The following is a 21045-nucleotide window of genomic DNA, read 5'->3' as shown; positions in this document are numbered from 1 at the left end:
TGCGTTTTCGATGTTCCGTATTGATCGCACTTCCTATGGCACCCATTCCACACAGCTCGTCTGCGGCAACAAGCAATGACACCGAAGAGTTCTGCGACGACAAGTAAAGCTTCCACTGTTGGCCGTTAATGCTGTGGGTGACCAACCTCTTCAGCTGTGCTGCTTCTTCCTGCTTCCTTGCTACGAGACATGTTTCCAATGTGTTGGTGTGACAACGACGTCTTGTTCAGTCCAAAGCCGTTCCTGCTCAGGAAGGACTCATCGTGACAAAGAGGTGGACGCGTCTTCATAAAGAAATCCAAGTACAATAACTACGATCCAGACATGAGAGAAAACTGGTTCACGTGAACATACAACGGCGAGTTCTCCGAAGAGATGTCACGCATTGGCTCTTAATGCGTTACTATTCTGGTCAGCACAACAGACGCATCTATTCCCCCAACCCGTTTGGACCCCACAAATATATGCCATTAGGATGACATAAGAAGAAATTAATATGCGTTCGTTGTCGTCGCGCCCAACTATAGTTTCAGGTGCAACGCGCCCCACGTAAACCCCGGTCGCATTCACCGCAGCGGACGAACCACACGCGAACTGCAGGCGCTACAAGGGTACATCACCCAACCGCGAGGTTCGCGACCCCGATAACATAGCAATGCAAACGCGCAATAGGTCCAGATGATGAGAAACCCAGGTGAGGCGCGGTGTATTGCGGCGCGGACAAAGCGAATCCTTGCGTAGGTGTGAGATGATAAGAGTCCTTCTTGACTGCTCACGCTTGAGTACACGAAAACCACTCACAGTCCCACTACCAAAATGCTTCGAAATACACTCTTCGCAGCTTTGCCGCTTCTCGTGGAGACTGCGTACCTTGACCCATCGCTACAACAGCAGAAGCCTTTGCTGGACCCCAAGCCAGCGTCTGGCCGTGTGATCCCCATTACAGTATGCTCAAGATTGACCCTACGTTGCTCTAGACCAATCTAACAAACCAATAGCTAGACCATGATCTTCGCTACACCTTCATCAACTCTCCTCCTATCTTCGACTTGAAGCCTCTCGAACACCTCCAGAACTCAATGGCCAGCTACAGCGCCGGAGGACCCATTCAAGAAACTATACTCGTCAACATCCCTCTCAACAGTTCACAGTCCGGCACCGCCACTTTCTACACCATTTCTGAATCAGATTCATGGTCGCAGGCTGCCAATCAATTCACTTGGATGCAACAGGAACGACTACATCTCCAACCCATTCTCGGCGCTCAACTCCCCTTACTAGGTATCGGCATAAGAAAGAGCGGTATGATCTCTATGTCTGCTGAATCCGCCACTCTCGATCTAAGCACACCATATATCCATGTTCCGAAAGGCATTTGGGACGTCTTGCTACTGGCTACCAGTACAGAACAGCAAGCCAGAGATGGCAATGAGATGCTGTATGTTGATTGTGGAGCTTTCAACATCTTCCCTGACCTGGTATTTGGGGTCGAGCGAGAGGATTTTGAAGGAGGAGCTGAAGAGAATGATGGAGAGAACGAAGAGGACGACGATGACGATGTTGACGAACTGGTTGTCAAACCCGAACAATACATACTGCAGACCGCAGATGGGAGATGCATGCTCCTAGCTAGAAACGCGGATTCTTGTCATGACGACAGGGGAATAATCAAACTTGGCTGGGCAGCGGTCAGAGGCCGTGATGTGGTGTTGGATTGGCATGGGTCAAGGGTTGGCTTCGAAAAGCAGGCCTGAGAATCTAAAGAGAGAAAGGAGCGAAGGATGCTTGACACCTATGGTCATCAAGTTAATGTTTATAGTCTCTAGCGGATGAAACGAAGTAAATCGGTTTGACTTATACCGCTTCGACATTTCCGCGAGAGGATATTGAAGAACGGTACGGAGCCATGCAGACATGAGCAAAAGGTTCGCATATGGTGAAGGAGAAAGGCATGTTACTATAAACGATCACTACTCGATCTACATCAAACAGAAACTCAGCGCGACAGCGCCGACAGAGACAAGCAGGTGAACCCAGCCTACTCTTAGTCCACTCGCCGCATCCTCATCATCATCACCCCCTTGCGCACTTCCATCTCCGGAACTTTCCGGATTCGAATCTCCTTTTCCTTGTTGCTGTTCCTTGTTCGTTACACTTCCTGCCACGCAAGCGCCCTCATCCATGCCTCCGTTGTTTCCAAACGCCACATTGGCCGTCTTCTCCCACAACCTTGTCACGTTGAAGTAATCCTCAGGCTCGTACCAGATCCGACAACTCGCCGTATCGTTGAGAAACTGTGTTGGCACGCCCGCCGACTCAAAGCCTGCACGGATGTTGTCCTGGAAGTTGACGCTAGCATCGATTACGGCGATGGGCGGAGTTGATGGGAGGAACTCGGCCCAGTCGTTTGCTTCGGAGCGAGACGACGCGAATTGCGAGGTGACGTATTCGGAGAGGGCTTCCATGTAGAGGGAAGGGATTACCAAGGTGCCTTTTGTGCCACCGACGGCTACCATGGGACCAAGGCTAGGGCGGCCGCCAATAGCGAGGCTTCGTACGCCGGACTGTTGGACCATGAGTTCGGTGAAGATGGAGCATGTTGAGGCGCAGACGCCGTCAGTTAGCAAAATGATGTCCTCGGCGCGGAAGGGGTCCGTAGTGAAGTTGCTTCTCGAGTTGTAGCCTGTCATGGTGATTCCTACGGCGGTACGCTCGTTGCTTGTTGTCAGAGGATCACTCAAGTTGTATTTGAGTAGGGCGGTGAACTTGTCGTTGTTGAATCGCTCGGGTGGATACATGGCTTTCCAGTCTGGGAAGTCTTCGCCAGTGGAAGAGAGGTAGGCGTCGTTGCTGAAGGGGCTCGTGAAGAGTTCGGCGTTGAGGAGGTTAATCTCCTTGAAGCTAGATATACTCTCGCCGTAGACCTCGCTGGCTCGGTGTCCGCGATATCGGTTCTGTGTCTGAGGTTCCTGGGATGGGAAGAATTGTAGGTACATATCATACCCCGAGAGTACTTTGCCACCATTATTGGCACGTATATCAATAATGTGTTTCTCCACGCCACGGGATTGGGCTTGCGAGATGTACTCCTGAATTACGGCTTGGAATTCCTGTGCACCTGCAACGTCCTCGGTATTGAATGTCGTCGCTACAAGAACACCGATTTCGCCAGCATTGGTATTGATGAAGAATCCGGCCAAAGGCACCTGATCCGCCGAGTGAGCAACGACCGGATCTGGGTAAAGCAATGGCACTGAGCCGTGTTGTTGGGCAAATGTACCCCTGAATTCATAGTCGCGCGGGTTCTCCAAATGCATGGGTAGTTTAGTAGGATCCCTCTTCTTGACCCTAAATGAGCTCGTCTCAGGTCTAATGTATGTATCATAAAATGACTCAGGATCGCTGACATAGCTCCAAGTCTGAGGATCCACAACGATGGCACCATTGCTATACGTATCGGTTGTTCCGTTCTCGAAAGTAATGTTCGTCGTAGAACCAGGGTAAAACCTTGGACTGGTAAAGTACCCATAGTTTTCTGCGGCCTGTGAAAAGAACATGGCATTGAACCGAGTATCCGGATCGTGGTAAGAGTTCAAGTTCGCCTCGTCCGTCAAGAACTGTACAACGTCCCTTCCGTCGATTTGTGTGACCGGCGAAGGTTCATAATCAACAGTGCCATTGAAGTCCTCCAAAGCCCAGATTCGGGGCATCTCGCTCCCATCTCTTGACGCTGAGACCAAAGCAAAAGCGCTGCTTCTTCGCCATCTGAAGACTCCTGCATATGCCATACCGTTCCAGCCGAGATGCCCATCGTGCGCCTTCACCATCAAAGATGCAATGTCATTTTCAAAGTCGAATTCATTGCTGTATTGTCCGGATTCGACGTTGCTTTTGATGCTGTCTAAGCCGGCAACGATATCGACAGCGTCATTCGGCCATCCCTTCGGTGGGTCTTTGAGGTAGTTGAGCGTCGATTGAAACTCCACCATCTTCTTGATCTCATCCACTGTCGATGATGCGGAGGTTGAGTAGAAAGGCAGTGACTTGAGGCATGCGTACGCTAGTGCGGCATCCACGACTGGGAACTCTGAGAAGTCATCCGCCACTAGCTCGGCTATGTCTCCACAAGCCTGGCTCGTCTCTATCGGTCCAGAAACATTCTCTGTGGTTGTCGGGTCAAGGTCAATGTCGTCTATTGATGATGGTGTGGGTGTCGACGTTGGCACGATATCAAATGACTGTGAGGCGTCTGTGGCTGTGACCGATTGTGCTGTTGCAACTGCTAGGAGCGCTGAGAGCGCTATGAAGGACCTCATGGTCTAGGGGGCGTGCAGACTATACGTTGGATTGTCCAAAACCGTGGAACTAGATATAGAACGGTGCGGTACGAATGGCGTCACCCGTACGAGGGTTGTGGACGTGGCTTGTTGAGTAGTAAAGAAGGTGTCTAGTTTTGTGTTTGATCCTTCTCTTTCTGAACACAACAATGTCTTCGAACGTCAATCCTAGTCGTAAATCTTCGTGCCCTCCGCTTGCGTTAGAGTTTTGTGGATTCGTCTTGGAATGAGCGCCTCTATAGGACGAAAATCGATCGAAGAGTGCCTCTCCGGTCTCGTGATACACGTTCCTCAGCCCAAATCTCTCAAACCAACTTCGATGGAACTAGAAAGTAGCTTCCACACATGGGCACCATTGCCATCTTAATCACAATGCACGTAGCTCAGCCTTGTTACCTGTCAAGGCCGTAACCCGCAGCAGCCGCTGCCTAAAAACGCCTCTCGACTCGTACACGTCTGCCGCGCTCTGTTTAGAGTCTTGGCTATAAGGGCCCTGCGTATCCCATGCCTGGTACATGTCGCTCAAAGTAGGCTGGCGTTGTGGCTGTTTTGGCATGGTAGGCAAATCGGATTGAAGAACATGTGATATAAGTGGAGATGCACGGGTACGCGGGACAAGCGTGCTCCTTCGTAGCGGCTAAATCCTGTAGCGTCGCTATTGTGCAGCGCTGCACTTCGAAATTAGAACCCCGATTTTGACGTTCCATGCTTCTCTGATTTGTACTTCCGTCGGTAACGGTCCGTGAGGCTGAACGTCAATGTCACAGCTTGTACTGCTTGACCGTTCTGGGTAGCGAACCTTTTCCTCCACTGTGCGCGCGCCTTCTGTGCCAAGCATTAGGGACGCCCACTGAAGACGCTTGATCCGGTGACGAAACGAGATTGGCTGGACGCCTCAATCGTTCCATCCACACAGCCTCATCATACCGGTGAGGTAATAGCCTGCCGTGGCGCGCCGAAAGATTTTGTGGAGTGAAGACGCGCCGAATTGTCCGGTCGGCTTGGATGCCTTGGATGTAACATGTAGGATCTATGGACGCCTTGTATGCCTAAGGCGCATCGCTCGTTGGTGTGCAGACGAGAAGCAGGCAGTAGTTGTTATGCATTGAGGTTTCGGCCAGGGCAGGGGGTATAACAATCGCAGGATACATGTCAATGGATGAGGTTAGCAATGAATTCATGATTGACTCAATATGATCAGGTTGTTCGAACCTTTCCATAGATCCTGCTATGCCATTGGCGAAAGCTGGATACACCGCTTTACTTCTTGATGCCCACGACAACAAGGTTGCGTGGACTATACTTGTACTCGAATACCGGCTCAACCCACGCGTGTTCGACTTCTTCCTGCTCCTTGAGCCACAGGTATCGGTCCGTGACCACAACAGCTTCCACTACGCCGGCACTGAAGGCCATCAAACTCCACATAACACTTAGTTCCTTTTTCCTCTCGGCATAGCTCACTTCGTAGTCTCTGATATCGTCATCTGTCAACCCATCCATCTTTTCTTTGATAAAGTTTGGATCAACCTCGCAGAAAGAGTTCTCAGCGGTGAGTTTTGCTAGTGCGGCGCGGACGTAGGAGACGAAATCGCTATAGGCAAATTTGCGCAGGGTACCGATGGTAAGTGGCGTAGTTTTACCGTCAGACGAGAGGCCAGGACCGCGGCCATTTGGTGGTGTCCAGTTCACCTGAGAGGTGTGACCGTTAGCTGAGACCGCCCCGCCAACGAGACCTTGTTCGTCTAAAGGTGCAGAGACCACGCCACGATCTAGGAAGATACGCTGAAGCAGGGCTCGATAGAAATGGCGGGTGAAGAACAGTTCTGAGTCGGTCACACCCCAGTTGAAAGGTGCTTGCACAGCCATCATGCGTGCTGTGATATTGAGCCGTACACCTGTTGGTTGTTTGACTTGTTCACCGTCTGCTTTCGAGTCATCATGAAAAGATTCCAGAGGCGTATGTGGTAGGGGGTAGTTTGCAAGTCTCTCGGACATGGGAAATCCCTGTGGATCGAAGGCTTTGGAAGTAGACTCCAGGCGTGGGTGATTAGGACGGAGCGTAGGTAGCTTGTAGGTAGGAGGGCCGAGGCGTTCTGTGAGCAGATTGTAGCAACATCCTACCATTGCTACTGCGGAGATATGTGAGTTGAGAAGCATGGAGCGTAGCCCATAATGAACGAGGTTGCCACATGAGTGCAGTGAGATTACCATCGCGTTTACGTCCTTCGGTTTCGGTACAGCGTTCAAGTTGGTAGCTTCAGCAACCACAGAAGTCTCCGAGCTCACAATCTCCTCGGGTACACGTGAGCTGTCCAGGACTTGGTCGATGACGGGTGTCAGATCGCCATCCTTGATCATGTGCTCGACATACTGTACGCTACCATGACCTTCATTGTATATCTGTAGCGTAGAAGTCTTCGTAGCCGGGGTTCGATCTGTAAACCCGCTGGCCTCGGCAGAAATTTCAGCAGGTGCAGGTTTTGGGACATTCTGAGAGACTTGGTGTAGTACACAGCCATCCTCATCGCAGCTCACACCGTTTTGAAGTGGTGACGCTAGATCAGTGTTCTGGGTGGCTGAACCAGATGGGGCTTCCTGGTTGTGTTTGTTTGTCCCCGATTCATCCTCCTTGGCATCGGATGGACTTGGCACATCAGGTTGTGCCGTGGACGCATCTTCCTTGGCCTCTTTGCCCTTTTTCACTTTGCCCATCTTCGCGCGATACTCCTTCTTGTTCCTCATGACCGTGGGTTTTGCTACCAATTTGGCCAAGATGTCCATGTTCTTTGCTCCTTCGATGTTGTGCTGTTTACTTTCTACAGCGACGATATGCTTAGAGTAAGGAGGTGCAGCGAGTGCGCGTCCAAGGTAGTTCTGACCTGAGCCGAAATCCACAAGATGGGTAATCGGTTTCTTATCAGACTGCGCTATCTCGGAGGTGAGTCTGTCAATATAGCGCGCAAAGTTATCAACTTCGTGCACTTTCTTGACCTTCATACCAGTTGCGATGTGACGAGATATAGCAGGTTTTTGAGGCTCAAGGCCGGAATTGGGTGGAGGGAAGTCACGAGCCAACAGATGTTTCCGTACAGTGCGGATGTACTGTAGCAGTTCTTCAGGCGGTGCAGGACCATTCCGCCAGGTTTTGTCGTTAACCTGTCCTTCCGGATTGAACTGACTGAGATCTTCCCTCATCAAGAGGTCCAAAATGTCCATGATATCTCGCGTTTTGAACCATTCTCGCCATGACTGTGGCAAGATGTGCGAATAGAGACTAGGTGACCTGGTGTAGAAGTCCAATATATGGACACCTCCACATAGTGTCTGGAGCAGCCATGAGGAAGTCGTCAAGTGCAGCAATGACTCGATGTATTCTTCAGTATTGGTGAAGTCGGGGGAAAGGGGAAGAGGCGTGTCCGGACCCATTGCGTCATCCAATCTCTCTTATGCGGAGGGCGGTATTGTTGCGTATCCGCGATCTTGGTGAGTGCGCCATCGAGAAAGTGTGGTGGAGTTGGGTGCTCATTGTGGGTGATTTTTTTGGGAAGGTGGGTCCGTGCCGAGGTGTTGAGGCGCGTCATCGCTTGTACGGGACAGCGTATCGACACGCTCCGACACCTTCACCCAGGCTTCATCGACCGCCATCTTGCTTCACGGCTATACTCTGGAGGGACAATCGGTGTCGCACAGTGCAAGATGATGTCATCACAGAACGACGAGGATCCTTTCCTCCAGGTGCAGGCGTAAGACGGCTCCATTCGCGGTTTGGGCATCTCCATTGACACGTGCTATAGAGACGTATTGTCTGCCCTCAACACGGCGCGACCGCTCTTCAAGTCGTATCTGCGTATCCGTTCCTCGGCCTCATCGGCAAACAGTCCCGAGCTTCGGGAAGCGCGCAGCGAACTTGAACAGACGCTCCAAGACCTTAGTCAGGACCTCGAGGACCTAGTCGAGAGCGTCAAGGCCGTGGAACACGACCCCTATCGCTTCGGCCTGGAGATTGATGAAGTCGAGCGACGGAGAACGCTGGTCAAAGATGTTGGCTATGAGATCGAGAACATGCGCGAGGAACTGCAGCAGACGGTCCAACACGCGAAGAACAAAGGCAAGGTCGCGGCCAATGGCGACGTCCTGCCCGACCCGGATTCCTTCGAGGATGAGGACAACTACGCGGCGTTCGAGCAGGAAAGACAAATGGAGATGATGCACGAGCAGGACGAGGCTCTTGACGGCGTCTTCCGTACTGTCGGCAACCTGCGACAGCAAGCCGATGACATGGGTCGCGAGCTTGAGGAGCAGGGCGAACTGCTCACCGATGTCGACAACGTGGCAGACAGAGTCGGCGGTAAACTTCAAACAGGTCTCAAAAAGGTCGGCTGGGTCATCAAACAAAACGAAGGTAAGATTCGTGCTATCCGTGTACCGGGCGTCGTTGACCGACTTTCCTAGATTCCTGGTCCAGTTGCTGTATCGGCGTCCTCATTTTCGTCCTGATCCTCCTCCTCGTTCTACTCTTGTTCCTTTGAGTGCGGAATTCTACCTCAACCTTAGGCATACACGGAACACGTCCTTCCGAGCCCCAAAACGCCGAAACACCAGCGCCGAGCACCATACGTCCTCTTGTTTGCACTAGCTCTATCATAGTATGATCGACAGTCACAGCCGACGGCACCGCATCGAATCTGCACACATCGTTGCCGATGCACATACAACAAGAAACCCGAGACTTTGTCGCAAAGTTGCCGGATCCCGTTTCTTGGCTTGCATTGCCGGTGCTATTATGCGGGCAATTTATCTGGGGGACCCATCCTTCATTAGCGCTTTTGCATGAATGCATTGCGTGTGCAGTGAAGGTGCCCTGTGACAACGAGCTGGTTCCCACCGCTTGATCACGTACATGAAGAATACTCCCATAGTATACGACTGGCAGACGTGCTGCCATTGAGCGGGACTGAAATGTTGCACATTTCTTCGATTGTCGCCTGTGCATGGATGAGTGTGAGAACCCTCACGCCAACGAAGGCACCCATATGTAACGTCTGTTCGCTACACAGAGTTTTCACATAATGTAACAAAGACAGTTAAAATCAGGAAAGAGCCGTACGTGCGAACAGACCACCCGCTCAAGGCAGGTAGCGTTGCCTCTGAGACGTCGCCTGTATGAGACGTTCAGGCTCTATCCAAGAACTTCTTGAAAACCACAATCGTCATTGCTTCTTATTAGGCCGTTCTATACCCGGCTATGCCCTAGCCACACTTTCCTCAATGTCCCGTTGTTGTGCTTGCGATAAGAATACCGCCTTTCTTCCGCTTGCGAGTCATCACTCACTGCATGGCTGCATCGCACTACAGCCACAGCGATGCTGAACAACCGCTCACCAGTTCAGAAACCAAAACGGTCAAAACCAGCCTCAGGATTCCGCGCCGAAAAGTCACTCTCATCTGCATTACCCTCCTTCTTAATGTGTTGCTCTGGAGTGCCATCATATGTCTTGTCACTTCACTCTACCAGATAATATCGGATCCGCAGGATATAACAAACGTTGCGCCCGTGGTCTTGACGTTAACTTCAGTATGTGCTTGGAGTCTTGCAGCAAAGAACAACACTCACTGGATCTCACAGGCTCTCACGACAATCGCATACACGTTCATACATACAGTTTTTTCCCTCAAACAAAAGACATGGGAGCAGCAACAGCGACACACTTCAGCTGTCAAGAAGACTTCCTACGTTGCCATTCGCCTAGTGATTTCGCTATGCGTCTTGTGGCTGCTGACGACGGGATGGAACATGATAATTGTCGCCAGAAGACCTGTTTGCTTACATGAGGCACCCGGACTTGAAGGTTGGGAATTCGGTTCTACTTGCTTGGGAAGCCGTATTGGCATCGCGTTTGCCGCCATATCGCTGTATGTCGAAAACTGTTCCTTAAGCTTGTGCAAGATTTAATTGTGTCACTAGAGTTACGTCATGTGTGCTTTTTGGAGTACTTGCCGTTGTCAATCGTCCCTTCGAGGCTCATCTATTTAGGCATGGCTATCAAAAGCCTGCAGATATATCGCGTTCGCCACATCCTTCCTTTGGGCAACCTCTAACTAGAAATCTAACATGGACATTGGAGAAACGTATTGATGACCGACCTAGGTCTGTATCGACACACAGGAGCAGGTCATTCGAAACGGTCAACCGAAGTAAAGGTCTGGCACAACCAATCGTTTCAGCTCCTTCTCGAGTTCGCTCATCGGACTCCAGGATTTTTACTTCGCCTTATGCGCCGCCACCCATACCTCCTGCTTACATAGCGGCACAGCGCAACTCGTCAGCCTATACTTCAGATCGCTCATCCCATTCGTCCATGAACCGTGGTTTCTTGACACGTCCGCCTCGGTTGTCTGGTAGTACGCGAATCCCTGAGTCTGTACCTTTGTCCGTACCAGCACAGTATCCAATGTCTACATGGCGCGCCATACATCCCGAAGGTCCTACTTCAGTTCCACTGTCGACACACTCGCGTCCTCGTTCTTACAGCACTGGGTTATCTTACCAAAGTGAATACTCGCGCTCCTCTGTATTTCTTACTCGTCCAGCTCGTCTAAGCAACTCAAGATCTAGTTCGCGACATGGATCTGAGGAGTTGAAAGGTCGAAACGACCGGTTTTCGAGCAGCATCGTTGAGAGCAAGAGCGCTAGCCCTAGAGGGGGTGCTTATGCCATCAAGCATGGTACACCTCTAGCTCATACGGAACATGTCAAACGTCAAATTGGGCACCATACGCGCACGGCCAGTGCCCCACAGGCTGCCTCACACAGAGAGTTTCAGAAAGAGGCTGATGTAAAGATCGTCACTCGTAAACCAGTGCCAGTTCGGCAATTGAGATCCGCTAATCGTGTGGGAATCTCAAGCGCTTTCATTTATGCTGAAGCAGCAGAAGATAGCGTCAACAGGATGTTGAGCGACTCCCGGAATAAATTGGGAAGCGCTGGGTCAGTGAAGGCAAGAACAATGACCTTCGAGCAAGTAAAGAACAAGCCGTTGCCGAAGATTGCTATCTTTAGCGTCGAGCTCGATGGACATATGGTACCAACTAGATGAACGAACATCCTGGTATACAAACAACGCCAAGCCCCTCATCCGCGGCTCTTAGAAACCATTCCATAAGCATGAAGATCGACACAGCGTCAACCAACAACGAAAGTAAGCGAGTATTGCTTTGGGAAACGCCGACCTGGAAACAAACGGTGGAACGGGCCGCTCATACGTCAATTTACTGTCGTTTCAGGCCCATCTCTGGTCGTTGCTGATGGGCTACTGTTGGTCGGCCATGGGGTCAGCAGCGCCATCCGTCAGCTTACAACGGATGGCGGGTGACTTACCAGGCCGCAACCCGGATGCTGGTCAGACCTATTACTCGCTAGATACAGCTACACGAGCCAGTAATCTCTGCGACGTCTCTCGGCCATAACTTACCACCACCAACGCTGACCATTTACAATCGCTTCGTACTGGCAGACCTTGCCGGTGAGCTCCGCTTCGGTTTGCACGGTCCATTTTCTTATGTGTCCTACGCTAGTCAATCGCGAGAAGATGGCCACTCATCAGACCTTATGGAGCACCAGATGAACTCACCTGCAGTACCTGAGTGCCAGCTGTAAATGATGAGTTATGTCTCCATGGCGGCTTTAAGCATCAGGTCGGGAAGCAAGTAGAGCGTTGGCTATTCACAGCCGATGTTTGCCGCTTTTCAAGCATAGACATAAGTCAGCAGAACAGGAGAGGAAAGAGCTCGTAAGCGTAGGAGTTTTACTAGCACGCGCTCATATACGAGCTATAACGTCATCTTTTATGTACCCGTGCGATAGCAAAAGCGGTTTCACGCTCGATCGGGTGAGCAATCAACAACATCACTTTCTCAACTCGACGAAGTCCTGTTGTTTGGCGGCTTATCTCACTTCCATAAAGACATTAGCAAGGTCTTCCACCATGGACTGACGTATATCATACCGCCAAAGAAAATACGCCACCGACTGGAAAGGTTGGAAATAATCCAAGCCCAGAACTTCTGTAGCATTTCATAGGGAAAAAGAGCCTTTGCTATGCATCACAAAATTTACGGTAACGGTGAAATGCTGAGTATATCCGAGGCATAGCCCTTCTGCTATAAAGCAGAGTTCAATTCCAAAGAAGAGATGCCAACCTTGCTACATTTATTCATACACTCGACCAACAATACTATTACGTTTCAATATCCCGATCGCCAAGATGCAGTTTGCAACCCTTGCCACCTTTCTTGCCTCCATGGCCCTGACCGCTACTGCCGCGCCTGCCAACAGCATTGAGGTTCGCCAGGAAATTCCGCATGTTCGCGCCACTTGTACGTGATACCTCTGCATGTGCGAAAGCCATTCAAGGACATGACTAACCTTCACATCAATCTCTAGTCTATCGCGACACTGGATGTGGCCGCGACGGAAGCTCGTACGGCGATGACTACGACCCACTCCAGAACACCACCGCCACCGGCCTCAGCACGTGCATGAACCTGCCTTCAAGCTTCAACTTCCCCAGCACTTACTTCAACGAGACTGGGAGCCTTACCAGAACAAGTATGTTCTTACAGTATGCCAACGAGATTCGGGTATGGGAAACTAACCAGTGACATTTAGTTCGTTTCTACGACCTCCCTTGCTCTCAACTTACCACTGTCGACAGCGGACATCATATCGATATCACGCCTGGTTCGGTTGGTTGCCAGACGCTGACACTCAAGTCTTATGTCACTTTGTAGAAAAGTTGGTATGATGAGGAATCAGTCAGCGAAGGGAATGAGAATAGCTTTGTTGGGTGGCAGTATGATGTGATTTGAGTCGGGACCAAAACTCCGACTCTCATTACGGTGGGGCTGGTGCGGGAAGTAACTTACATATCCTAGATTCTTCTAGTCACTCGTTTATAGCAGAATACAATTACGCGGGGCAACCCAGCATGCAAAACTACAACAATTTGGATGACATACTGGCCGAAATACGACATAAGTGCTTGACTTCTTCTGACTCTTGAAAGCTGGCCAATTCTTCGGAGTTCAATTTGTAACTCCTGTTAGGCAAACTCAAAAGACCTGTCAGCTTGCAGTGGGCGGATTACAACCTATCGATGCTGTCTCTCGGCACGTGAGGGAGTATGCATGCACAGCATTTCAGCTTACCTGCAAGATCGAGAGGCTTAGAAGGCCGTCTTTAAAACATGACATGAAGATTCAGTCCACGCAGGTGGATTTTTTTGTCGCTGCCTCGTATAGATCCACCAACCACCAGCCAACAGTGCACTCTCCTTCGTGTTGTATCGCCTCTCAGCTTATAGAATATTCCTAGAAGGCCCTAGTTGCTCAATAAGAACTTCTCACAAAGCATCATTCGTACCATATCAGACCAAGCTCATGTGAAAAGATGCAAGCCACCAACTGCGCGATCAGAATCGAGCTCGATAGCGGAATCGGTGTAGCAATGCAATACGTAACGTCAACGGTGCTTATACCTATGAATCGATAACTATGTGATAGCACAAGAACCCCAGCGAGACATATAAAGCAAGCATTGCACACCTACTCGTCTTCTCTCATCTTACCATCTCATCTCATCACCTTATCTCCCCATTCATCTGTATCAAAAATCCTCTACTTCCAAATTCCAGCCATGCAGCTCACCATCCTCACCACTCTTCTCGCCACTGCGCTCACAGTGAGCGCCACCCCCATCGAACTACAGGAGAAACGCCAACTTGAAGGTGCTGCTCGCGTCTACGCCCGCTTCTATCGGGACGGCGGCTGCGGTCCCTCTCCATGGGCCGAGGATACTGTCTTCCTTCAGTCCGATACTGTGGGACTTGCTGGATGCCAGGATCTGACGGTTGGGCCGTTCCCTAGCACCTTCTTCGATGTCAACAACTTCAGCAGAACCGGTACGTGATACATCATAGCACGCAGGAGTGATTCGCTAATATACACAAAGTGAGATTCTTCAACCTGCCTTGCTCTCAGCTTACTTCGACTACGAGCGGAAACTTTGTCGATATCAAGCCCGGACAGGCCCCAGGGTGCCAGAACTTGGCCATCCGCTCTTGGGTTACCATCTAGGTAGCCTCGTATCGTCGAATGTTAAATTCGCGATTGATGCGAAAGCGAAAAATAGAAGCGGCTTCAAATCATGGGACCGATAATAAAGGTAGAAGCATCGAGAGTCGCAGAGAATTTGTGAGATCAGTCGGGTCCAACACTCCGGTCTTGTCTTGCGGGTGTTATTTCCTACCTTCTAAGTCGCTCATTTGATAACAATACAAGATCTTGGGGTCGCCCCCGCTCATGAATGAACAAACACCTCTGATGCAACGTGGAAGTAACCTAACGTTTGTCTGCGGGAACATTACAGCAGAGAAATGACAAATTCAACACGATAGTCGTGAATGCTTGGAAGAATAGTCAATCTTTTTTGGTTTTTCGCTACTACTTCCTGTTTGACTTCCGGTTATTCGTTTACCTTGGACGGTGAAAGTACATGGCTCACATACAGTTAGAATTGTTCCCCGGCAAAGTTCGTACGATGAACACTTTCGAGGTCTCCTAGTGCACGTGGCAAGTGAAGGATCAAGTGTACAATGACTCCTCTTTGTTGGCTTCGCCTCATGTTGTGTCACGCCCCCTCACCAGCCTCGCCGCAACCGTCTCTGTGCTACTGACAAAGAGTCAAAAAAATTACTTCCTCCAGGCTCATCCTGCCACTTCTTACTCAGTCCACCTACTCAAAATTCTGAACAACTACTTCCCTTGCATACTCGCAATGGGTATCCTCAATCTAATCCTCTCCAGCGTCTTTGCCATCTATGTCGTAGCGGCTCCTACAGGCTCCGAGCTACGCTCTCCGCTCACCGTTCCCGTTCCCGGCTCTACGACATACGATGCTGATGTCGCAGTAGCCGTCGCCTACGCTCGCTCTCAGCCTTCCTTTGACACTGTCAAGGTGTCTGCTACCACCCCAAAACAGAGAATGTGTGGCGAGTACAAACCTGCAAACAGGCCTGGATCCGAATTTGTATATTCGACCGGAGGGTTACTCTGCGCCGAGACAGAGCATGGCGAGGAAATGGAACGGTTCACCAACTACCACTGTGGAGTTTGTATGGTCTTTGATGGTAAGTGTGGCGGTCATTTCCTGTTTCCCTAATACAACCGCTTTCGACGCGGTGTAGCCTTAAGAAAAATAGAATCACTAATGAGTTTTTTAGAATCTCAATGCCAAGGCAGCTTGATAGGATACTGGGGTCCGGCTACGCCCCCAATGGAACTCCCGGGCGACAAGTCCCATTGGGCCCATGGCGGCAAGAGCTACTGGTGCGTCTGAGGGAGACTACAGTTGCTACGACCTCTGCAAGGATGGGACTCGTTTAGCAGCTAAGGTGCAAACAGTGGCTAGCAGCGAAGAAAAGTGGTACATGGAGGATGAAGTTTTCCAAGTTGCGCAACAACGAGCTGATGAATATATATGTCAATCACACAAAAGCAGCGCTTCATTGCTTCTCGCAGAGGAAGCTGGAGAAGACAATCCGTGTCAATAATTGAATGCAAATGAGGATTGATAAAGGAACCGTGAAGAGTCGCTGGTGACACTGACTTATATGTCACAAGTTGTAGCCAACGCATAACATCCTAACATGTTTTCCTCTCAATCATCTTACGAACGGACAGGCATTTCCTCCTTGCCTTCTCCCTATCCCTTCTCAGTTTCCAATGTATCCCCAGCGCCGACCCATTAACAACACAAACATCACAGCAACTTGGACAAACATACCGTTACATGTCAAACTTGGCATTTCACAAGCAGAAATGGATGCCCATCTAGCTTTGCACGCGCACGTGCACGATTACGAAGAATGCGAGGGAGTGTGTGAACCAAACTTGAAATCCGAAGCGGATGAACAAGCATGTCTGGACACCGTGATAGAGACCAGGAAGTTGGCGGAGAGAGAAGCCGTAGAAGGGAATAGGAAGCAGCGTTCAGATGGACGTGACTACAATACGAAAATGGCGTCGAATGAGGATGTTATGGCTGTCATCAGTATCAGTGACGAAGCCACGGTGGTTATAACAGACAGATGTGCAGAGAAGATGGCCACCACAAGGGTTATACAGAACGCCAAAGCACGTGAAGATGAGGAACGAAAGAAAAGAGGACACACATCGAGTGAAGTATGGACAGAGAGTCCACACTTCCTTTGAGGACCTTGAAGATATCGTGATTCTTGGAAATGGTATAGCAACATTATCTCGTACTTCCTTCCCGTCTCGTAGGTCGTTATCCAACGGCGCTTTGCCCCATGACATCCTCTCAGTTGTTCTATTACTCCAAAACGCCTTGCTGGGTGACGGTGATACGTTGGTACATGGCGAGTGACATGCTTGTGGGTATGCGCAAAGTCGGAATGAAACTCTCTACGTGTGAATGCGTAGGTAGTCCAGAATTGGTGTAGAAAGTTTGTGGAAGAGCAAAACATCTTTCGTGGACACCTAACAACCGGTAGATGTAGATAGTAGTGGCATTGCCTAGCGTATACGTCGACATGTATCCGCTCCGACTGAAAACGGGCCTAGAATGCTGTGTTACCTCAAGTCGCTTCTGTACTTGACTTGTCTGCTTCTGTTTCGATGTTCTGCGTCTTTTCCTCACTCTTCTTGGCTTCGGATTCTTGTTTTGGCTCCGCCTTGGATTCAGCTTTGGGCTGCGCCACTGTCTTGCTGACCACGAGGCCGATAAGATGAGAGCCAACGTTACCGGCGCCGTCAATAGGTCCAAGCTTTGCATCGAACAACTTCGCCTCGCGTAGCAATCTAGAAATCCGTTAGCCATTACACATACAACGGGTTCATCCTGATGACATACCGTGCTTTGCCACCAGGCGTCTTGACTGCCGCCTCTTTGATGACATTGCCAACCTCCTCCCTGTAACTCTCAAATACAGGACCCATTATCATGCGGACTTGAATCTCGCTCAAGTACTTGTTGATAACCTTGTGCATGGTCACGGTGTCCTTGGTCAAGCTCTCCATACTAGGACTGACATCTTTGTTGACCTCGGCATCAGTATCCCACTCCACCTTCTTGAGACTGCGCATGTGGACTTTTGCTCTTCCAGATAAGATGCCTGTCAGTTTCTCATGGATCTGATTTTGCTGGTCATACAGTAGGCGCTTGACGTTGTCAAATTCACCAATAGAAGACTTATTGGAAGCGGATGCGGTGCGCCGTCGGAAGCATTCGCGGATATAGGGTAGAATAGCGATAATGAATGATAATGTCTGAGAGGCAATGGCAAGATGTTTGGTGTTGATGTTCTTCAAGCCTGCAGACTGCATGGCGCCAGCGCCTAGGATCAATTGGCATAATCGTGAGTTGAAGAGTTTGATGTAGTCGCAAAGGGAAGTGGAGACTTCGGAAGTCATACTTGGCATGGCTGAAACAAGAATTTCGAAGCGCTCAATGCCACGCAGGACGACTGTCGATGATTCGGAGATTGTGTACTTTTCCTCATCGACAACGGCGGGAATAGTGGTCTTGTTCTTTTCTTTGGGCTTGTCTTCTGATGTGCCGTTGGTTTGCGCTGATGTGCCATTTGTAGTCGGCTTTTCGATGTCTCGAAGGAGGTCACCAGTCTCTGCCCAGCTTGCAGGGTCGCTCTCCATACCCTTCAACAAGCGTGCTAAGACCTCAGTATCCTGTGCATCGAAGTCCTTCGGTTCCCAACGATCCGAGTCCATCGCCTTTACAAGCTCTTGCTTCTCAAAATCGCCAAACTTGGACACAAAGTCATTGATATGAGTATTGACAACACCTTTGAGAGCGGTACCGGAGCGTCCTGAGACAGCTTCGCACTCGTCGGCAAACAGCCTGCATATGTGGAAGTATCGTAAGAAGCGTTCCAAGGGAAGATTGGCTGTGGCCTCAGAGCGGACCTTGAGAAGCTTAGTGATCTGTGTCTGCGCTGCATCAACAGCCTGACCCAGGAGGCTCGACATGTCTAAGGCCTGCATCAGCTCCATCTGCAGGTCATTTGAACTCGGAGCTGGTACACCGTTGCCCATGTAATCATCGATGCTGTGCATACATGGACTTCGTGGGGGAGATCGGAGCCCACCAGCAGAGGCGGGAGGGGTAGTAACGCCGCTGGTAACATCAAGAAGCACTTTGATCAGCGTACTGAGACGGCGTAACGCTTCTCCAATGTCAGTGAAGATATTGGCGAAAAATACCTCAGCATCTTCAGGGTCCATGGCGCGTAGATTCCTAGCAAGAATAGAGTTTTTGTCTTGCTGACTAGTCCCTCGGCCACCTCTTGTGGATACAGAAGCCATAGATCCAGTATCATCCTCTGTTGAGCTCGGTAGGTGTTTCCGGATGATGACTTTCATCTCCTTGATCATCGCTTCTCTGAAAGTAGCACTAGCTTGATTCGTAAATTGCGCACCGCTCAAGCCATACAAGCTGGCTCGCAGCTCTGCACGTAGCTTTTCGTCGGTCGTCATATAGGCCGGTAAAGTCGTCTTCGGTTTCTGGTTGGATCCTCGTGCCTTTTGCGATGCAGCAGTCCATCGTTCCAGCGTATCGTGAGTCGGAACTCGTTTGACATGCTCTCGCAGATCCGTAAGTAAGGTGTCGACAAAGCGTACCTCGAAGCCTCTGCCCACACGGAACTTGAGCTCGGTGATGCTTTCGAATACGCCGTCTAGTGCTCTGAGGTGTCGTAGATCGACCAACTGCGGAGGTAATCGAGAATCCAGCCAAGATGTACTCTGAGAATCAGTCGTGTCCAGCGCGCCTGTAATTAGTCGTTCAATGACTTCTATCCGGGTCATGGCAGTCTCGAGATGACCATCAACAACGGCTTCGTCACAGTGCGACAACCCAACGATGACAGCTTGCAGCTGGTCAACCGAGTCGGTCAGCCTCCTCAAGTTCTCCCTGCGCCTCTTCATTTCAACGACCTTCAAGCCTCCTATTGCCATCTGTTCGTCCAGCCTCTTCAGATCCTCCCTAAGTCCTTTTATTCTTGCGACAGAATCCGATGCTTCCGTCTGAAGTTCGCGCAGAGAACCGAGTGCGGCGAAGAAGGAGGTCGATGCCGTAGATATGGCTGAGATCAAGTGCACCTCGACCGTGTCCATGTACCACGACAACTTCTCTTGTAAAATGGCGTTCGTAGCTAGAGCTTTTCTCCCGGGAGGTTGTGGCACGTCCAAGGAACCGTTTGCGCCATGGTCATCGCTGGTTGCTGTTCGGACTGGCCGAACCACCTCGGACCGCTCGCTCACTACGTCAAAGGTCCGCGGGTTTTCTAGGTGAAAGTTGTCATCGAAGTAGATGTTCGGTATGGTGGAAAGGGGGGTAATAGCTGGTAGGGTGCGCTTGGATCCGCTCGTTCGACGCTTCGGTTTCGGCGGCCCATTGGGAGTAAAGGGTGTTCCTGCCAAGTTGGGTGTCCCTGCTGGCGATTCAGTATCATCCTTCTTTGACCCTCCCCTTGCTGGCTGGGCGGACTCGGCTTCGGCCTCGGCTTTTGCGCGCTGGAAAGCCTCGTACAGACTGCCGACTTGCGATAGGTAAGGATTGAATGCAGAAGGTTCGATGTGGGGTATGTTTGTGAGCGTCACGGGTGGTATGTCCTTGGTAGATGGCGGGCGGTGGCCCGAAGTGGCTGTGGCAGTGGTATGAGGGACCATGCCAGTCCTCATGATGGGCGGCGTGAGCAGCGTGGAGATGGCATTGTTGCTCTGCTCTCTCACCGCGCCCATGGTGCTCTTGAAGCCGCTGTCGAGCGAGCCACCGACCGAGTGTATCGAGGACGCTGTGGAGCCACGTCGCGGCTTGTAGCGCCCGCCTGTGGAGCTGGGCCTGTTGGTCCAGTCATGGTTTGAAGCGGGAAACGGGAAGGAGCCCTGGGGAGGGTTCGGCGACAGGAACTCGAAGCTCTCGGTCGATCTCCGTGGGCTATTGGGCGAGGACATGATGGCGGCGCAGGTCGGGGGTGGTGAATAGGCGGCGGCATGGGTGGACGGGGGGCAGATTTATCGCATGCTGGAGCAGATGTCGACTTGTATCAAGCTTGCATTCATCAATCAGGCAAAGAGAAACGAAAAGCGCATTACTGTGGATGTTGTGTCTCTCGTCATTGAATCTTGTCTCTAGCCAAAGTTCCACGCGCTCGGTCGGTGGTGATGGTGCTTGGGCCCTGCCTGACAAGGATCATGCAGCCGAAACACACCCGCCGCTGTCTCCACCTGCCTTAGACCCTTATGTAAGCCACTGTCTTATCTGTCAACCATTACCTGACTCAAGATGATAAGTTGAGATACAATGCCATAAGATTGCTATGTAGTTGGTTAACAAGAAATCTCGGCGGAGCAAGCAAGTATGATTGACCAGTCTTGGTCAGGGAGGAAGAGGAGAAACCCTGGTGTAGACAAGAGACCCGAAGCAAGAGCAGGAAAAACCCATGGACGGTCGATACAGCGAGTGCGTAGTGCAATTGCGCTCTATGCTCCTTGGTATGCGGAAGAAGAAAGACCGAGGGGCGAAAGTAACGAAAAGGATTGTCCTACTCTGCTTGAACCTGTATCAGGCGTGTCATCTTTTCACCGTCGTGTGAGTAGGTAATCATCA

At 50.8% G+C, this 21045-nt stretch overlaps 10 protein-coding genes across 10 annotated transcripts; 7 read left to right on the top strand and 3 right to left on the bottom strand.

The window, feature by feature from the left end:
* Nucleotides 1-553: 553 nt before the first annotated feature.
* CC77DRAFT_728536 (hypothetical protein) lies at nucleotides 554-2134 on the top strand. Its single transcript, XM_018532944.1, has 2 exons — nucleotides 554-945; nucleotides 999-2134. Exons 1-2 carry the CDS (start codon nucleotides 817-819, stop codon nucleotides 1752-1754), a joined length of 885 nt encoding a protein of 294 aa, XP_018387817.1. The 5' UTR covers nucleotides 554-816; the 3' UTR covers nucleotides 1755-2134.
* Nucleotides 1868-4654, bottom strand: CC77DRAFT_728338 (hypothetical protein). Its single transcript, XM_018532942.1, has one exon. The coding sequence runs from the start codon at nucleotides 4314-4316 to the stop codon at nucleotides 1980-1982; it is 2337 nt and encodes a 778-aa protein (XP_018387816.1). The 5' UTR covers nucleotides 4317-4654; the 3' UTR covers nucleotides 1868-1979.
* Nucleotides 4655-5321: 667 nt separating this feature from the next.
* CC77DRAFT_728412 (hypothetical protein) lies at nucleotides 5322-7908 on the bottom strand. Its single transcript, XM_018532943.1, has one exon. It carries the CDS (start codon nucleotides 7764-7766, stop codon nucleotides 5598-5600), a length of 2169 nt encoding a protein of 722 aa, XP_018387815.1. The 5' UTR covers nucleotides 7767-7908; the 3' UTR covers nucleotides 5322-5597.
* A 128-nt stretch (nucleotides 7909-8036) lies between these two features.
* CC77DRAFT_1029513 (hypothetical protein) lies at nucleotides 8037-8869 on the top strand (the record flags this gene model as incomplete). Its single annotated transcript, XM_018526523.1, has 3 exons — nucleotides 8037-8083; nucleotides 8135-8742; nucleotides 8793-8869. 3 exons carry the CDS (start codon nucleotides 8037-8039, stop codon nucleotides 8867-8869), a joined length of 732 nt encoding a protein of 243 aa, XP_018387814.1.
* Nucleotides 8870-9675: 806 nt separating this feature from the next.
* On the top strand, nucleotides 9676-11437 carry CC77DRAFT_1006946 (hypothetical protein; the record flags this gene model as incomplete). Its single annotated transcript, XM_018523452.1, has 3 exons — nucleotides 9676-9915; nucleotides 9967-10253; nucleotides 10306-11437. 3 exons carry the CDS (start codon nucleotides 9676-9678, stop codon nucleotides 11435-11437), a joined length of 1659 nt encoding a protein of 552 aa, XP_018387813.1.
* A 1167-nt stretch (nucleotides 11438-12604) lies between these two features.
* Nucleotides 12605-13130, top strand: CC77DRAFT_1059300 (hypothetical protein; the record flags this gene model as incomplete). The annotated part of the gene is made up of 3 exons (XM_018528218.1): nucleotides 12605-12716; nucleotides 12784-12948; nucleotides 13009-13130. 3 exons carry the CDS (start codon nucleotides 12605-12607, stop codon nucleotides 13128-13130), a joined length of 399 nt encoding a protein of 132 aa, XP_018387812.1.
* Nucleotides 13131-13858: 728 nt separating this feature from the next.
* Nucleotides 13859-14661, top strand: CC77DRAFT_728329 (hypothetical protein). The gene is made up of 2 exons (XM_018532941.1): nucleotides 13859-14299; nucleotides 14350-14661. Exons 1-2 carry the CDS (start codon nucleotides 14035-14037, stop codon nucleotides 14472-14474), a joined length of 390 nt encoding a protein of 129 aa, XP_018387811.1. The 5' UTR covers nucleotides 13859-14034; the 3' UTR covers nucleotides 14475-14661.
* A 513-nt stretch (nucleotides 14662-15174) lies between these two features.
* Nucleotides 15175-15735, top strand: CC77DRAFT_1006943 (hypothetical protein; the record flags this gene model as incomplete). The annotated part of the gene is made up of 2 exons (XM_018523451.1): nucleotides 15175-15526; nucleotides 15620-15735. The coding sequence occupies 2 exons, from the start codon at nucleotides 15175-15177 to the stop codon at nucleotides 15733-15735; spliced, it is 468 nt and encodes a 155-aa protein (XP_018387810.1).
* Nucleotides 15736-15987: 252 nt separating this feature from the next.
* Nucleotides 15988-16848, top strand: CC77DRAFT_1018420 (hypothetical protein). Its single transcript, XM_018524618.1, has 2 exons — nucleotides 15988-16440; nucleotides 16571-16848. The coding sequence occupies exons 1-2, from the start codon at nucleotides 16122-16124 to the stop codon at nucleotides 16783-16785; spliced, it is 534 nt and encodes a 177-aa protein (XP_018387809.1). The 5' UTR covers nucleotides 15988-16121; the 3' UTR covers nucleotides 16786-16848.
* A 148-nt stretch (nucleotides 16849-16996) lies between these two features.
* Nucleotides 16997-20390, bottom strand: CC77DRAFT_1006942 (Vps54-domain-containing protein; the record flags this gene model as incomplete). The annotated part of the gene is made up of 2 exons (XM_018523450.1): nucleotides 16997-17219; nucleotides 17272-20390. 2 exons carry the CDS (start codon nucleotides 20388-20390, stop codon nucleotides 16997-16999), a joined length of 3342 nt encoding a protein of 1113 aa, XP_018387808.1.
* Nucleotides 20391-21045: the final 655 nt, after the last annotated feature.

This window comes from Alternaria alternata (genome assembly GCF_001642055.1).
Source record: "Alternaria alternata strain SRC1lrK2f unplaced genomic scaffold CC77scaffold_6, whole genome shotgun sequence".
Taxonomy (NCBI): Eukaryota; Fungi; Ascomycota; class Dothideomycetes; order Pleosporales; family Pleosporaceae; genus Alternaria; species Alternaria alternata.
This window is presented reverse-complemented; position numbering and strand designations above follow the sequence as displayed.

Coding starts and splice junctions, on each gene's coding strand:
- CC77DRAFT_728536 (XM_018532944.1), top strand. CDS start 817: ATGCTTCGAAATACACTCTTCGCAGCTTTGCCGCTTCTCGTGGAGACT. Junction 946..998: donor GCCGTGTGATCCCCATTACA/GTATGCTCAAGA, acceptor ACAAACCAATAG/CTAGACCATGATCTTCGCTA.
- CC77DRAFT_728338 (XM_018532942.1), bottom strand. CDS start 4,316: ATGAGGTCCTTCATAGCGCTCTCAGCGCTCCTAGCAGTTGCAACAGCA.
- CC77DRAFT_728412 (XM_018532943.1), bottom strand. CDS start 7,766: ATGGGTCCGGACACGCCTCTTCCCCTTTCCCCCGACTTCACCAATACT.
- CC77DRAFT_728329 (XM_018532941.1), top strand. CDS start 14,035: ATGCAGCTCACCATCCTCACCACTCTTCTCGCCACTGCGCTCACAGTG. Junction 14,300..14,349: donor CAACAACTTCAGCAGAACCG/GTACGTGATACA, acceptor ATATACACAAAG/TGAGATTCTTCAACCTGCCT.
- CC77DRAFT_1018420 (XM_018524618.1), top strand. CDS start 16,122: ATGTATCCCCAGCGCCGACCCATTAACAACACAAACATCACAGCAACT. Junction 16,441..16,570: donor GTCGAATGAGGATGTTATGG/CTGTCATCAGTA, acceptor AAGAGGACACAC/ATCGAGTGAAGTATGGACAG.